The sequence below is a fragment of the Spermophilus citellus genome, assembly GCF_964194105.1.
Source record: "Spermophilus citellus genome assembly, chromosome: 9".
Lineage (NCBI taxonomy): Eukaryota > Metazoa > Chordata > Mammalia > Rodentia > Sciuridae > Spermophilus > Spermophilus citellus.
The window spans coordinates 109,248,333-109,266,434 of record NC_138191.1 but is presented as its reverse complement, the minus strand read 5'-3'; the positions used below and the strand labels follow the sequence as shown (position 1 = coordinate 109,266,434).

The 18,102-nt window shown below is 36.7% G+C and overlaps 1 protein-coding gene across 1 annotated transcript in view; it reads left to right on the top strand.

Moving 5' to 3' along the window:
* The window catches only part of SMAP2 (small ArfGAP2), a 49,491-nt gene that overhangs the window by 17,832 nt on the left and 13,557 nt on the right, over positions 1-18,102 (top strand). Inside the window, exons 2-4 of the mRNA XM_081305710.1 lie at positions 11,694-11,827; positions 13,751-13,836; positions 14,830-14,908. Coding sequence (XP_081161836.1) covers positions 11,694-11,827; positions 13,751-13,836; positions 14,830-14,908 — 299 coding nt within the window. The remainder of the gene's footprint in view (positions 1-11,693; positions 11,828-13,750; positions 13,837-14,829; positions 14,909-18,102) is intronic.

The window sequence follows — 18,102 nt, the reverse complement described above, 5'->3', positions numbered from 1 at the left end:
TTATAGTTAGCTCTTTTGACCTTCTTAAAATATTTCTGCCCTTTACTGTAAAAACAATCATAGCATATACCAGATTCTCCCAGGGAAATGCCAAAACACTTGAGCTTTGTTTTAAAATTTCAGACAGCACCACCAAGAAGAGCCCTGCATAGCTGCTCCAGGATCAGCTGTAAGACACTGAAAAAGGATTTTGGGGGTGGATGCTGGGAAGTGAACCCAGGGCCTTATGCATAAAAGTTAAAGCATAATTGACAATGAAAACTATATATACCTATAGTGTACAACATGATTGTTTTGATATATGCATGCGTTGATTTTTGTGGTGGCCAAGAGGCTTTCTGGTAGGAATCAAAGACTTACTACCCAGGCGTCCCTCTATCTGTGTCCTGTCTCCATATCAGAAAAATGCTTCAGATGTCTGGATGGGATTCATTCTTAGCTTTCTCTGTGTCAGGAACAAGACAACTGGCATCTGTGCGTATAATTTTAAGGGGAAGTGATGCCCGTTGTTGGTGTACAGAAGTGAGAAGAGGAGTGATAAGAATTGATCCTAGAAAGGCTCAGATCATGCAAGAATTTAAACCATACTTAGAAATTTAGAGTTTGTTTGATGGTGGGAATCCGGTTACATGTCTTTGAATGGGGTGATGACATCATCAGAATATACCTTGGCAGCATGTTCTTTTCAGAACTGACAAAAAAATTTAAACTAGGACCTTATCCTTTCCTTCCTGAAGTCTTCAGGGGCTTACAGTTGAGTAGTAGTGGTACAGGTTGGTTGATTTACAGTTCTTTATTACCAGAAGCATCATGTGAGTATACATTAGTTATCATTCACTGCTAGGATAGACAGGAAGAGTCACAACCTAACCTATAATAAAACTCTACTTACTCATAACAAATGAGGGAAATAAGATTGAAGGTTATTGAGGGTTATGTACTTTGCTGAATTTTAAAGATGCAGTTACTATCTTTTAAAAGAGGTAGATTTTAGGGGTAATCTAATGTAAGTAAAGCAATTGACCCTCAGAGAAGTGAATTGACTTGCTTAAAGTCACACAGGTAATTAATGACATAGTTTAAATGACCCATATCTTTAACCCTGTGGATAGCAGGGGCCAGGTAGATAACCTCAGATACATACAAAAATATTATTGAACCAGTTGAGAGCAGGTATTGTGTTTCCTAGAGTTTAAAGGAAATGAATAGCAAATGTGTAGAGGAGCTGAGGGAGGCTGCTGCACCTGGCTGTAGACATGTGCTTTGTTTTGCCTCCTGTCCCTTGACGGTTTTATTGTTTTGGACTTTTATTCCTTTCTGTATTTCTTTTGCAGTAGTATTTCATTTTGTGGCCCACCTGTTTCCAGGGTTAAGCAAAGTCATGGCAGCACCATTGTCTATAAGCACTGCTAACAACCTGAGAAAGAAGAAGAATGTCTCCTTCCTTTCTTCTGCTAGACCTCAGTCTGCCTTCCTGTTAATTTCCTAGTGATAATGTCCTTTGAGAAAAGCCACTTTAACTATTAATTTAGGTTAAGATGTAGATTGATTATCACTTCATCAGTGAGTACTCAACACTTTTCTTCTTTTTCTGGTTACCTGATAGGAAGATATGGTTGCCTTGCTTCATTTCCACGGATGTCATAGCAGTCTAATTGCAACATCTGTTCTTTCATTGATCTTCTGAATTAAGTTAGTTCAGTTAACTTATATTTTGGTTGGGTATATGAATACTGCTCTCTTTTGTTAGAATTATCAAACTCCATCTTTATCTTGCATATTTTGATATTTTATATAAATATGAGAGAAGTAAAAAACAGTGCCAGGAGATAGAAATGATAGGAATTCAAATTAATGGTACTCAGCAAAAGGGATGCCTCTTTACTAATCTCATCTCTAATGGTAGAACCAACTGTCTTTTGAAATGGTTCCTAATTGACCTAGCACTCTATGAGCCTGGTGGTCAGCTGTAGAAGTATTTCCTCCTGCTTTCACTGAGGTTGGACCTAATGGCTTTTAAGATTTTTTCCCACCTCTCATTGATTGATCTCCTTCCTTTCTTTTTCTCTCTCTCACAAAACTTGTGAGTACTCTGCTACTAAGCTATATTCCTAACCTTCCCACCTCTGATCCTCTGATTTTAAATAACTTAGCTTAGTGTTACTACATTTTTCCCTTAATCAGTATCAGAATTGTTTCATCAGTTTGCTTTGTTTTGAAATTCTGTTTTTTTTTTTTCCCAATGTAGAAATGTGGATAGTGTTTCTGTTTGACAAAGGGAAACTACATTATAGCCCAGATGGAAAGGACTTCTCTTGCAAACATTCTGAGAGCAGAGGTTGATTGAGCAAGCCCTTATTTTGGTTCCTTAAAAAGTTTGTACTTATTGTTTATTGTTATTTTGGAATAGGGAACTGGATGAATTCGCTTTTATATAGATAGAAATAAGCTGGTAAACATAACTTCCTAGCAGGCCTAAACTTCTCCAAGATGGTACTGGTGTTTCTGGCATTCTTTGTAGTGAGTCAGAGAATGGAGGCATATAAGGAGTGGAATCAAGGTAACTGGCTTTGGATTCATTCATAAGTACTGTTTTTCTTTTCTTTTTTTTAAACTTTGGCTCCCAAATTTTGTGCAGAGTTAATGAAAGGCTAAGTCAAGGAGAACATATCTCTATTTTAAAATCAGTTTGTTGATTTAGATTCTTCTTTATGTACATTTAAACCATTTTCAATGCCAATTCCAGGCTCATTAGCTGAATTGATTAACTGTTTTAGGTTTATTAGTGCCTGATATCTTCATAAATTAATTATCTCATTTTGTGCTTCAAAGCCATTGAATGTTAATCAGGAAGGGGCCTAAAAATTACCTATAAAACACCAACTAGAACTTTAGTAGTGGAAAGAACCGGAAGAGTCATTGTTCCCTCAGTTTACTATGTGGAATCATTTTTCTACCAGCCTGGAGAGTTGATTACCCAACCTCTGCCCCTAGTGGGATTTTACTATTTCTAGATATGCTGCATTTGTTTCCACACAACCTTAGTTGTTAGAAAATTTCCCCCCAGAGCGTGATAAAATCAACTTCTATGCATTGGTGCTAGTTCTGCATTTGAAATCTCACCAAAGTAAACTCATCCCTCTTTTTTTGTGAATGATTTAGCCTTTGTGTTATTTGAAAACTACTTCTTCCTTTTTTTTCTTTCTTTTTTTTGATGATACTGGGAATGGAACCCAAAGCCTTGTGCATGCTAGACTAGAGCTTTATCATTGAGCTTCATTCCCAGACTTGTTACTTTTTTTTTTTTAAGTTATAGATGGACACAGTACCTTCATTTTATTTATTTATTTTTATGTGGTGCTGAGGATCAAACCCAGGGCCTTATACATGCTGGGCAAGCACTCTACCACTGAGCCACAACCTCAGCTCCTTCCTTTTTACTTTGAGATAGTGTCTCTCTTAAGTTGTCTGGGCTGGCCTTGAATTTGTGATACCCCTGCCTCAGCCTTCCAAGTTGCTGGGATTTCAGGCGTGTACCACCATGACTAGCTTCCTTTTCATTTTTCCAAACAGAAAAAGATTATATACTTTGTTGCTCATCGTTGAGTTCATTTAATAAATACTTAGAGTGCAACATCTGTTGGCCAGTATTGTGCTAAATATTTGGGGTAAATGATGAGGGACATGGTTCTTACCTTCTAGAGCTTAATGCCTGTCTAGGGCAAGAGAGACTTATAAATAACTAACTTTAATAAGATACTTTTAGAAGAACAAAGCATATTGATGACTATTAGCCATAGAGAAGGTCAAGATTTATTCCGTGGGAAGATCTCATAGAAGCAGTGTCATTGGACTGGGTTTTAAAGTTTCCAAAGTAAAGGATAGGGGAGAAAACCATTCCTGGTATAAAGAATGGCATAGGCAAAGAGGTATGAGTGTATGAGCACGTTTCAGAATGAAGACAAGCTCAGCATGTGCAAATCACAGGCTCTTTATGAGCTTTATGCATCATGTTCAGGAGTTTCAATCAGTAAGGAGCCATGGAGTATTGTATTGTTTTGTCTTTAAAATATCTATATCGGGCTGGGGATGTGGCTTAAGTGGTAACGCGATCGCCTGGCACGCGCAGGGTTCTGAGTTCGATCCTCAGTACCACAAAAAAATAAAATAAAGATGTTGTGTCCACCAAAAACTGAAAAATAAATATTTAAAAAATTCTCTCTCTCAAAAAATAAAATAAAATATCTGTATCATTATTTCTCATCACAAAGTTAATATAAGCCCAGTACATACAATGTAGGGCATATATAAACATAGAAAATAGATATTTCACAATCCCATTTCCCAGAGACAGTAGCATTTATCATTTTATATATATTTGTTTAGATGTTTTTCTTGTATGTATGTGTGAATGTGTGTGTGTGTGTATTTATTTTCACATTTTAAACAAAATGGAATTGCTTTATGTATACAGTTTTAATACTGAATTAAAAATTAATATATCATGGTGATCTTTCTATATCATAATTCCTTTATGTAATCCATTGCTATTTCTGCATTTTTTCCCAGTACTTGGGATTGAACCCAGGGTCCCACATATGCTAGGCAGGCACTGAATTTCATTCCAGCCTTTTTTTTTTTTTTTTTTTTTTTTTTTAAAGAGAGAGTGAGAGAGAGAGAGAATTTTTAATATTTATTTTTTAGTTCTCGGCAGACACAACATCTTTGTTGGTATGTGGTGCTGAGGATCGAACCCGGGCCGCATGCATGCAAGGCGAGCGCGCTACCGCTTGAGCCACATCCCCAGCCCCTCATTCCAGCCTTTTAAAATTTTATTTTTATACAGGGTCTCACTAAGTTGCTCAGGCTGGCTTTGAGCTTGCCATCCTCTTGTCAGCCTCCCAAGTAGGTAGGATTATAGGTATGCAATTCTACATTCTGCTATTTCTGATTTATATATATATATATATATACACATATAATATATATAGTACATTTTATATATATATATATATATATATATAGTACATTTTGACATATTTCTTTGTTTACCTGACCTGATGTTACCTTGATGAATTTTTACAAGGGGTGGGAGACAAAGAATTTACTTACTGCTGAGCTCCAGGAATGTCAGTGAATGTTGTAGAACTGGCATCAGCTCCTGTGGCATTTGTCATTCGGTGGGAAAGAAATGCTAAATAGTCACACAAATAAATACAATAAAATGTGGTACAAGTTGGAAAGAAAATATAAAGGACCAATGAAAGTTCATAACTTTGAAAAAGTCCTTATCTTTTAGAGAAATAGCCTGACATATATACATTTGACATGGTATAATTTGGGGGATTTGCTTCAAAATAATCCAGTCTTTGGGGGTGAGGGAAGGTGGGTGGGACCGTAGCTGAAATAAGCAAAGAGTTAATAATTGCTGAAGGTGGTGTTAACTATACTCTGCTTTTGTGTTTGAAAATTTCTATACTAAAATGTAAAAAGTTTGGAAAAGGGATTATAATTTGCAAAGGGGAGGCCAAGGAAAGGCTCCTTTGAGGAAGAAACATATCAGCTAAGACCCTCGTGATATTTGCCAGGCTACAAGTGGTGGATGGTGGTTGGGGAAAGAGCTTTGTAGGCTTGGGAGCAGCGTGAACAAAGGTCAGAAGCCTAAGAGGGAGCATGCTGTGCCTAGAGGAAATGAAAGTGGGCTGGTGTCATAGGAATTGAGAGTCTGGAGCTTCCTATAGACATGGGCTAGATGTATAGGACCTTGGTGACCATGCTAAGGATTTTTTTTTTTTAATATAACAGCAATAGAAAGAAACCTTCTATAGAAGGGTATTGTTGGTGTTATTGAGATGGGGTCTTGCTAAATTGCCTAGGATGGCCTCAAACTTGTGATCTTCCTGTCTCGTCCTTCCAAGTATCATAGAAGTGTTTTAAGCAGCAGAGTGGCAAGGTGGCTTTTGATTCTTGAAATCTCAAATTGGCTGTTTTGTGGAGAATGGTTTTTGTTTCGCATTGGGGAGAAGAGAAGGTAAAAGTGGAAAGACATTAGATTATAGCACTGGTTTAAGGATTTGGGTGATTTTAGATCAGATATATAGTGATATAGATAGAAGAGATAATATCTTGACAGATATTTTGGTCTTGATGATGTAGGAGTTGAAGGAGAGAGGGTTTTCAAAGATAATGTTTAAATTTTTGACTGATGCCATTGATGGATGGGAGTATAATTGATGAACATGGGGAAGAATGGAGGAAGAACAGATTTTTTGGCTAGAGATTAAGAGCTCAGTTTGAAATATGCTAGTCAGAAAATTTGCACCAATTTATATTTTACCTCTGAGTGTGAGATTTATACTCAGAGGTCTTCTTTGTACAGATTTGTGTTTTAGAGAGATTATTCTGGTAAGAATCTGGAAACCAATTAGGTGTTAATCTAAAAGCTCCCCACCCCCTGCTGCATAAAGAAATCACATTTTTATTGTCTCTGTCTTTCTAGCCTTAATATTCAGCTGAGAGGGTACCTGGGTCCTAAGGACTCAATAAATCATACTAAGAGAATTAATGTTTATAGGTGAGAGATGAGACAGTCTAGGTAGAAATTGATAGATTCTGGAAGTTTCCAGAATACATTCAGCATGTATGGTTGGAAGATGGAAGAGATTTTCTCTCTTCTCTCTTATCCTGCCTGTTTAAGAACTTTTCAGTAGCTTCACAATACTGCCAAGTCAAAATATGTGTAGCCTTCAATTTATTTTTGATCCCCCAACACTTGTTTTTCTGAAACTCTATAGGTTGGAGGTCAGAAAGCTGAAATTATTATTCCGATAGCTTGAAGCTATCTGTAATTCTAGTTCTCCTTCTTTCTGCTGACTTCTCAAGCCTGGAACCCTTCTAGTCCTGGTAGCTCTGGTGGGGTTAGGGAGTATTAGCATCAAGGGAAATCTGTAGCAGAGCAGCAGTAGTTTCTCTCTGTATGTAGATGCTGTCCAGAAGTCGAGTATAAATGCATATTACTTACATGCTTTCCATTTTACAAATGAAGACATGCTCTAGAAAGACTTCCAAATGCATGTAACAAGACTCTGGGCTGGTACTTTCTACAGTTTATTTTATATTTTTTTCCCTAGTGCTGAGGATTGAACCCAGGGCTTTGAGTATGGAGCATGTTAGGCTAGTTTTTTTTTATTTATCTATCTTCTTTGCTTTCAAAATTATTTGGAATATTGCCTCTCAGAATCCCTTTTCATTTTCTTTTCTTTTTTTAAAAATATTTTTAATAGTTGTTGATACACCTTTATTTTATTTATTTATATGCGGTGCTGAGAATCGAACCCAGTGCTTCACACATGCCAGGCAAGTGCGCTACTGCTCAGCCCAGCCCCAGCCCCTCTCTTTTCATTTTCAATTTCAAAATACCTTTTGTATTTCTTTTTTTTAAGCTTTATTTTTTTATTTATTTTTCTGTGGTGCTGAGGATTGAACCCAGGGCCTCTCACGTGTTAGGCAAGCACTCTACCACTGAGCCACAACTCCATCCCACCTTTTGTATATTCTCCTTGGTTGTCATAACCAATATGTAGTGAATAATTGGTTTCTTTCTGCAAGAATCCCAGATGTAAGTAGGCTGGCCTAGCAGCAGCAATGCCATATACCATGGAATCTTGGCACCTTCCACTAAGGCTGGCAGCTCTGGGCCTTCTTTGTGTGTGTAGTGGGGGCATGTGTGGGCACAAGGGCAGGAGATGTGTAGCCAAGAAAGGGATTGGGTAGGGGTTTAGGTAGTGCATTTACAAATTATTTTGAGGTAAAGGAAACTGCTTCGAATTTCATGTTTTCTAGAAGACTGAAATTATGTCCATTCCACGATAGTAGCCATTTTATTATGTATGTATCATGTAAATCATGGTCTATACCTTCAATGTGCACAGCAAAATATATTTAAAAGTAAAGAAGATATTGGCTTAATTAGGTAAATTTCTTCTTTCTGACATTCAATCAGTTTTGGTTTTGACATTCTAGGACCAGAACTCATCCCCATCTATAGTATTGCCTAGAGTGTTGGTGTAGATGTATGAATGATTTAGCTGGCCTTTATCAATGAAGTTGAATGGAAAGTAGATTCTGGAAACCTCATTCTATACCATGTTCTTATGCATAGCTTTCATTCATTATTGTTGCTCTATGTTCCAGGTCCTGCCAGGTGGATGTTATTGTACATATTTTACAGATGAGGAAATGCAGGCTTAGGAAGTTTAAGTATATCTCTGAAGATCACTTGGGTTATCACTGTAATTACTGATGAAGCTGCATTCAAACCTAAGTCTTCTCGCTACACAGATTTATTTTTTCCTTTTGGTACCAAGGATTGAACCCTGGGGTGCTTTACTGCTGAGCCACACACCTGTTTCTTTTTATTTTTTATTTTGAGAAAGGGTCTTGCTAAGTTGCCCAAGCTGGCCTCAAGCTTGTGATCCTCCTCCCTCAACCTCCTAAGTAGCTGGGGCCCAGCTCATATTATACTTTTTTTTTTCAAACGTTTTTTGTTGTAGATGGACACAATACCTTTATTTTATTTTTATGTGGTGCTGAGGATCGAACCCAGTGCCTTCCACTTGTGAGGCGAGCACTCTACTACTGAGCTACAACCCCAACCCCTCATATTATACTTTTAATCATATACATTTCTCCCCTTTTTTAGCCATATAAGTAACTTTCTCTCTCCCTCTCTCTCTCGCTCTCTTCAGTGTTGTCAATTAAACCCAGCACATAAGTAATTTTTGTCTCATATTTTTTCTCTTCTCCAATTTCAGAATCTATTATGGATCACGCAGTTATTGACTAATAAATCTAGTGATTAGCAACTAGAAGAGAATGGGTATCTGGGTCAGAAGTGTCACTGTTTCACTTGGAAAATGTTGTAGGAGGGATGTCAGGTGATGGCTCTGTGGGGGGCAGGGAGGTGGATAGGGCAGAGTAGGCTCTTATCTGGGTTCTCATGAAAGGACAGTTGCTGGGTTATTTCTGTGTTGAGGCCTTGTCAGGGACTCCAGAGCATCACTTCCCTGTCTTGCATACCTCAGGGGCAAGAAGGCTGTAAATACTCTGGAGGATCTAGAGAAATTCCTCATTGTGACCGTGGCTTAGGTTAAAGGGGATTGCCTTCTTCAGACTTAGGGCCAGGAAGCAAACAGCATGACATTCCATAGCTAACTTCTGTTGGCCCTTTATGCTTTTTTTTTTTTTTTTTTTGCTGTGTGGTGCTGGGGTTTGAGCTACACCCCCAAGTCTTCCACAGCTAACTTTTAAATTTTTTTTGTTCTTTTTAGTTATACGTGACAGTAGAATATATTTCAAGATATTATACATGCATGGAGTATAACTTCCCATTCCTGTACATGATGTGGATTTACTTTATATTGGTTGTGTATTCATATATGAACACAGGAAAGTTATGTCTGATTTGTTCTACTGTCTTTCCTTCCTATTCCCATCCTCCCTTCCTTCCCTTCATTCCCTTTGTCTAATCCAATGAACATCTATTCCCCACCACCTCCTTATTGTGTATTAGCATCCACATATCAGAGAGAACATTCAGCTTTTGTTTTTGGAGGATTGGCTTATTTCACTTAGCATGATAGTCTCCAGTTCCATTCATTTACCAGCAAATGCCATAATCTTATTCTTCTTTGTTACCACAGCTAACTTTTAATGAATATTTTTGACTTTTAACTTTGTTAGCAAACTAGTACCTTTTAACTATCTTATCATGAGTTTTAGAGTTTTAGACTATAGAATCTAGAGAGAAGGAAAAATGTTAAAGAAACATGAAATATTAACTTTTGGTCCCATTTTAAATCTTACATAACTAAGATCTAATTAGAGTTCTGAAAACTATTACCAAAAATAGATATGTAGAGTACCAGCAAGCCTCATTTTTCATTTTTCATTTGTAAAACACCCACCACCTGAAAACAAGTATGTGAGTCTTCATGTTAGTTAGTTATATGGAAAACTGACTGCGAATCCATCTAGGGATCTGAACGGATTTAAAATCTTTTTAGAAGATACATCTTAGCCTATCAAGATAATAGCAATGAGAAGGTATTGGATAAAATTTCAGGCAGAGAACACCACCTGGTGGTGATAAGAAGGATTTGAGCCTTCATGTATTTATACCAGTAGTTGTAATAAACGAGTGCTGTTTGTCAAAACAATTCTATCCTTATTTATAATAATCATGGATTCAAATTTGTATGAATAGTTTTCGACACAGGACTCTAGCATTACTTCATTAAAATTGCTGTCAATCATACAAGCTAACATGTCAAATAATTGTGTACTATAGAACTGCAGTCTTGTTCCAAACAGGTCCTATTTATCAGTGAAGAAAATCAATTAGTGCCTTTTCATCTCTTTATTGCAACCTCTAATTTTAACATCATCCTTATTTTCTGTGGAAAAATAGAGAAGGAGGGCTGGGGATGTGGCTCAAGCGGTAGCGCGCTCGCCTGGCATGCGTGCAGCCCGGGTTCGATCCTCAGCACCACATACAAACAAAGATGTTGTGTCCGCTGAAAACTAAAAAATAAATATTAAAAATTCTCTCTCTCTGTCTCTATCTCTCTCTCTCTCTTTAAAAAAAAAAAGAAAAATAGAGAAGGAAATATATAGATTTTTCAGTATGTCTTTGACAGGTGTCATGTAAAAGTAAGTCACTTTTTTCCCCCCGGTATAAAAATTATGAAGAGAAGTTTGAGATTTTCCAGAGTGATTATTAGGGTGAGCAAAGTTGGCAGGGGATGGGAGATTCTGTAAGTTTATTAAAATTCATTTCTGAGGTTTCTCCTTTGTTCCAATAAACATCTAAATAATTGCATTATTTGAGAATTTTGAATCTAGATAATCCTGTAGTTGGGTGAAGTGGGGATATCAACCCAAGAATCTTATTAAGGATCCTATTAAGTTAATGTGGATGCATATTTTATAGGCCTGCAGGGGATGAGAGGATAAACAGAGTTTTCAATTTCAGGTTGAGCCTTGGGCTGGCATGCCATATCTATATCTTTTTTCCTAGTTGGAAAACTGATTCCAGGCCCAGCACCTTGCAGAGTCTCTTGAGGGAGGACTGTTCATGTAATGTGCCAGGCTAAATAGAATGTATCATACTTTGCCCTGCTCTCCTGGGATTTTTCTTTATGTAAGTGGCAGCATATTATAATTTCGTATTTCAACACTCGTCAGTGTTGAAAACTGTTCCATGCATAAATGCCCACATGTCATATAATTTAATTTATATTAAATGTCCAGAATTGGCAAATTCATCGAGACAGAAAGTAGATCTCTGGTTGTCAGGAACTGGGAAGTAAGGTTTGGGAGTAGTGGGAGTGCCTGCTAATGGGTTTAGAATTTCCTTTTGGGTGATGAAAATATTTTGGAATTAGATAGTGTGACCATTATACAACTATATGAATATACAAAAAACCATTGTTCTATACACTTAAAATTTTACACTTAAAAAAAGAAGAAGCAGATCCATGGAGGGATGAACCAAGTTAATTAATAGACGATTGTGGTCAATATTCTTTCACTTTCATTTTAGCAGAAATTTTGCTTGATAATCTCAGTGTGGCACCTTGGGCCTTGAATGTTGTTGTAATTTGACTTGACTGTACTGTTCCTGACCTTCACAGGGCCACGATGGGCCTCCTGGAACATTGGCGTGTTTATCTGCATTCGATGTGCTGGAATCCACAGGAATTTGGGGGTGCACATATCCAGGGTAAAATCAGTTAACCTCGACCAGTGGACTCAAGAACAGATTCAGGTACTTACACAACTGAGAGAGAGTTGGCTGCTCCCTTTATCTATGTAAAAGTAGTTCAGATGAGTGTCAGTCAAACTAGGCACCAAGATGAAGATAGTTTTAAACATTTATGTCAAATTTTCATGCCTTAATAGAGAAAATTTTAATCTTTCTATTTAAGACAGCAGGGTAAGACACCTTTATTTTACTTCTTTTAAAATACACTCTATGGTCTAGGACCCCAGGAGTTTTTGAAGGCATTAAGAAGGATATTTGGATTACTTTTTAAGACCCTTGGCATTTGCATGTCTAACCTTTGTAGTTTTAGATATAGGCATTCACTTTAAGGAAAACAAAAAAACAAAAATACCTCCTGGACTGGGAATGCTTGCCCTGGGTTCAATCTTCAGCACAGCAATAAATAAATAAAGCAAAATAAGAGCCTTCCAAAAGTTTTAGAATTATAGTAATTTTTTTAGTTATAGTTGGATACCATGCCTTTAAGTTATTATTTATTTTTAAGTGTTGCTGAGGATTGAACCTAGTGCCTCGCATGTGCTAGGCGAGTGCTCTACTGCTGAGCCACAACCCCAGCCTGGAATTATAGTAATATTTTATTGCTAAAATCTTGCTTACTATTAGCTTGGTGGTCTGGGAGTGGGACACTTAAATTAATGAGTCCAGCTAGCCCAAGATCTGCATCTTGATGTAGCTTCATTAGTTTTTGTTCCCTTCCTGCATTGAAGTGCTTTAATTAAAACAAGTTTTTCTTTTTTCTTTTTTTTTTTTTTTTGTGTGTGTGAGTGTGTGGTTTGTGTTGGGGGAAGAGGCTACAGAGAAAACTAATTACTAAGGTTGATGACGGAAGTAAGAGGGTGTTCTTATTAGAAGATGGCTTTAAAATTACTTTAGACTGTATTTATAGATTCATTAAAGGTCTAAGGTGGTGAGTTACATTTTAAATTATACTTTACTATATTTTATGAAGAACATTATATATCATAGAGGTATCTTTGAATTTGAAGATTTGAAAGACTCTTGGGATTTAGCTAGCTTTCACTGCTATTAAGGGGTATTTATTTATTTTTTTGGTTCTGGGGATTGAATTCAGGAGCACTTGACCCCTGAGCCACATTGTATTTTATTTAGAGACAGGGTCTCACTGAGTTGCTTAGTACCTTGCTTTCGCTGAGGCTGGCTTTGAACTCGTGATCATCTTGCCTCAGCCTCCCAGGCTACTGGGATTACAGGCATGTGCCACCATGCCTGGCTTAAGGGGTCTTTTTGAAAAGCCTAATGGGAGGCCGCCATGGTGGCACACACCAGTAATTCCAGTGGCTCCAGAGCCTGAGAAGGCAGGAGGATTGCAAATTCCACGCCAACTTCAGCCATATATCAAGGCTGTAAGCAACTTAGATCCTATCTCAAAATAAAAAATAAAAAGTGCTTGAGAATGTCTCAGTGGTTAAGTACCCATAGGTTCAATCCCTGGTACCAAAAAAACAACAAAAAAAAAAACAAAACTCCCCAAAACCTAGTGGGAAACACACATTGACTGGTTAATAGAACTGAATAGGTTAATTAATAGCATAAACTTAGAATTGTAACACCCATTATTGCCTGCCTAGTAGACATTTTGATTGTTAGCTATGCATCTTAGAATTTCAAATAACATCTTGAATTATTACTCAATTAAATGTATTTTGGAAGACAAATCTTTCCATAAAAGGAACCCATAGAGAAGGGAAAGAATCTGTAGGAGCAAGTGATTGGAATTCCTTGTAGGGTAGAGAGAATACTGGATTGGAAACCAGAATACACAAGTTTAAATCTTGGTTCTGTCACCCTCTAGATTGGCTCTTTAACTGCAAATAGAAGAACTGGATGAGAAGTTTTTCTTTCCCATTCTGACATTCCCCGTTTCTGTATTCTCTTTGATTGCAGTGCATGCAAGAGATGGGCAATGGAAAGGCAAACCGGCTTTATGAAGCATACCTTCCTGAGACCTTTCGGCGACCTCAGATAGACCTGTATCTTTTCTGGAGCAATTTAGAAGGCTGGTGATCCTTTGATGTTTGGGGAGAGGCAGACAAAATTCAAAGCCTGAGACCTGAGGGGACCATCTCTGTGTGGATTTGTCAAAGGCGTGGGTTTTCTTCTCTCCTGCAATCAAGACAGAAAAAGCACATGTATTCTTGCTGATGTTGGGATTATATGTAGTATCAGATGGAAAGAATCAGGAATTAAAACTGCAGTGATTTCACTGTGAATTTTTCTATAAAGTGACATCTCTGCTAGTTTTTGGGTTACTAAAACTATTGTTTGATAAAAAGAACAGTTTACTATGCTCTGTTGAACCCTGGTATTCAGCAAAATGTCATTCATTTTTATTGCATTCTTATGTCTTGTATGAAAGAATTAACCTTTGTTGACCAGCTTATCAATAATGTTTTCACTCATCACTTCAACAGGGGACAGTGCCTAGATGTAAAACCAAACTTCATAAAGGTGGTACTTCTCAAAATGTAGTTTGTAGACCACCTTGTTAAAGTTTATTTTTTGGTGTTTGCAGCTAGAACCTGTTAAATGTAGATTTGGGACCCTGTAGAAGACTCACTTATCAGGATCTGGAGTGGGATGCAAGGTTTATATTTTTAAGGGGCATTTAGTTGCTTTGCTTGAAGTCTGTTCATCTGAGGGCTTTAAAAGAGATAATTTATCATTTCCCCTATATCTTAGAACAGCCAGAGGTCCCTCTGATGACAATGTGAAGGTTAATCCACTTGCTGCTGTTATCACTTTAAAGAGAAATCATAGGCAACAATACTTCCCTCCAGTAGCTTAAAGAAGGCATAAAATTTCAAGATTTTGGTCAGGGAAACTGCATACAACCAAGCAAGAGTTGTAGGGAAATGAGTCAGTAGGGAAAGAGAAGATCAATGCTCTGTGGGATATAAATTCATCTTTTATGTTCTTACTCTTGAAGCGACTTATTTGATTCATCCTTAATAAGCTTTTTGCAGAGCTGTTGAGGGATTTATTCGAGATAAATATGAGAAGAAGAAATACATGGACCGAAGTCTGGACATCAATGCCTTTAGGGTTGGTTGTAAATCTTTCAGGTTTTGTTCATAATATGTTATTGCTTACTAATCAGGCCAAGGAAGAATTTGACAAACTGCTACCAAAATACTCTAAAACCATCACTTAAAAAATGCCAAAGTAGGGCTGGGGTTGTGGCTCAGTGGTAGAGTGCTTGCCTAGCAAGTGTGAGGTACTGGGTTTGATCCTCAGCACCACATAAAAAAGTAAATAAATAAAGTTATTATGTCTATCTACAACTAAAATATTTTAAAAATGAAAAAGTAGGGAAAAAGCCAGTTACTGAGTAAAGACCATTGGATATCATGGAAAAAACTTTTGCCTCAGCAATGGGGAGGACAAACCACCAGTGAATCCTTTGTCTTGATCTATATTTAGAAGATATTAGTGATTCTCAGTTCCAAATTATTTCTTTAAGTGGACACATTGGGCACAGTAGGTTAAATAGAGTAGTATGTGTGTACAAGTATGTGTGTATATATTTCAGTATATATGAATACACATATACTTTTTCCTTCTTTTGTAAATGAAGTCAACGGAACAGGTATAATTAAATCACCAGTTTCTTTCAGTTTGACTAACATATTATTCCCTTATTATCTGATAATGACAAGTGTATTGGTGGACTGAGGGCCACTGGAACCCTTTCTTGTTCCTGAGAATAGTTTCAGAAGGAAATTAACTACCATTTGCCAAGTACTCATTCACCCAAGGCATGGTTAGAACCTGAAACACAGTGTGTGATAACTAGGACAGTATAACACATCAGGAGCAAATGCAACATGGTTTCTGGAAGAAAATATGCCTAAATAATGAAAATAAAAGAAGTAATAAATATAACCATTAAGATTTTTAAATAGCCTTGACAAGATTCTGTAGTAAATTCTCTTAGAAATAATTAACTATTTCTCTAGCTACAAAAATATAATCTGGGATTTGCCAGTTCTATTACAGTTCCTATCTATCTTCTAGTTATTTATTTTGATGGATGATAAAAAAGCCATTGAAATCACTAAGTTTGCAGGGGGCTCTCTAAGCCCTTTCTGGTAATTAAAAATTAATTTAAATGGAATCAGCCCTAGATTGTTCTTTGGAAGCTGTATGAAAAAGGTGTTAAATAGTAGGTGAATTTCAACACAGGCTTATAGGAAAGTACAAGGTATTCATGGAGTTAGGGAAAAAAAATTCCTTCCTAACTTAATATGAAAGATTCTTATTTTTTTTTAAAGAGAGAGTGAGAGAGAAGAGAGAGAGAGAGAGAGAGAATTTTTAATATTTATTTTTTAGTTCTCGGCAGACACAACATCTTTGTTGGTATGCGGTGCTGAAGATCGAACCCGGGCCGCACGCATGCCAGGCGAGCGTGCTACCGCTTGAGCCACATCCCCAGCCCTGAAAGATTCTTATTTACAGTCATCCAGAAAAAAGATTTGTCAGTTATCTTAACTGTTCCAAGAAGGAATTAATCCAGTGAACAGCTACAGCTCAAGTAGCATCATCAAAAAAGGTGTTTTTTTAAAATATTTTTTATTTGGATGCAATATCTTTATTTATTTTTATGTGTGCTGAGGATCGCACCCAGGGCCTCGCATGTGCCAGGTTAGCGCTCTACCACTGAGCCACAACCCCAGCCCTCAAAAAAGGTTTAGAACCAAAGTACACACATTTCCTTTTATTTGTAGAAAACTATGGTCTGTCTGCCAAACTCTTCATTATTCCTGAAATATAAAATCAGATGAGGTGAGAAAAGGGTATCTGAGGTTATTCAGAGGATGGAGGAGGAGGAAAGATTTGCCATGTTAAGACAGTTCAGATGTTCCTAATAACATTGCTGGCCCACCATACCCATGAAAACAAGCCTTTTAATTATTGGATGTTTTCTCTTGGAAAAGAAATATCTCCTGTTTACCAAAAAACTATTTCAGAATTTTTTTTAATTTGATGTGTTTAACTTGTCTATGTTTTTATTGAAGATTTTAATGCTGAGAATTAATATTTACTAAGTAAGAGCATTTAATTTCAAACAAAAAGGGACTGACTTTTAAAAAGAATATCCTGGGACTGGAGCTGTAGCTCAGTGGCAGAGCTTTTGCCTATCATGTGTGAGGCACTGGGTTTCATCCTTAGTACCACATAAAAATAAACAAAATAAAGGCATTCTGTCTATTTACAACTACAAAAAAAAAAAAAAAAAGTATTCCATAGTGTTTTGTTTTTGTGGGGCTGGAGATTGAACCTTGTACATGCTTAGGTAAGTGCTCTACCAGTGAGCTACATGCTTAGCCAATTATTCTTTTTTAATAGATAAAGCATTTTCAACTTCAAGAAATAAAGTATTCTGTATTAAAGTACCATATTATGTATGAAAAAGAGAAAGCTGTATGTGTTGTGATTATCAAATTATTTTTACAGAAAATATGAAAAGTTAAAATTCACAATTCTTATCATCTTTATTAAGGCTTATCATCTTGCTTTATCTCTTTTGTTCTATATAGGAGACTTATTTAAAATTTAATATGGGAGTGGGGAATGTAGCTCATTGAAAGAGCACTTGCTCAGTATGCTCATGGTGCTGGATTTGATCCCCAGCACCACAAGAAAACCCAGAACTCTCCAAAAGCTAGTTAGGTATAATGTCTCTTGCTTTCCTTCCCTTGATTCATGTTATACATAACACATCATACATTTCTATGTTACTTACTTACATTGAATATCTTTTCTTAGTGAATAGGTAAATCAGTATCATTTACTATTCTCTTCTGTGACATAAATGTGGTTATTTAAGTTTTTCTATAGCATAAATAATTCTGGGATGAATGTCTTAGTACATGTAACTTTTTTCATATTTTTTATTATTTTCTTAAGATTCATTACAAGATATAGTATATCTAGGTCGGATGATTTCAATATTTGTCTCTTCATACAGTTGCCAATGTACTTTCCAAAAGTTATACCATTTTTACTGTCTTCTCAGCATGGTGTAAGCATGCTAGTTTCACTTCATTTTGCTTAGCATAATGCTCTCAAGTTCCATAAATTTTCCCTGAAGATGACATAATTTTATTCTTTTTTATGGCTGGATTATGTGCATATATTATGGTTTCTTTACCCATTTATCTACTGATGGACACTTAGGCTAATTCCATAGTTTGGCTATTGTGAATTGTGCTGCTACATGGGTATGCATGTAGTAC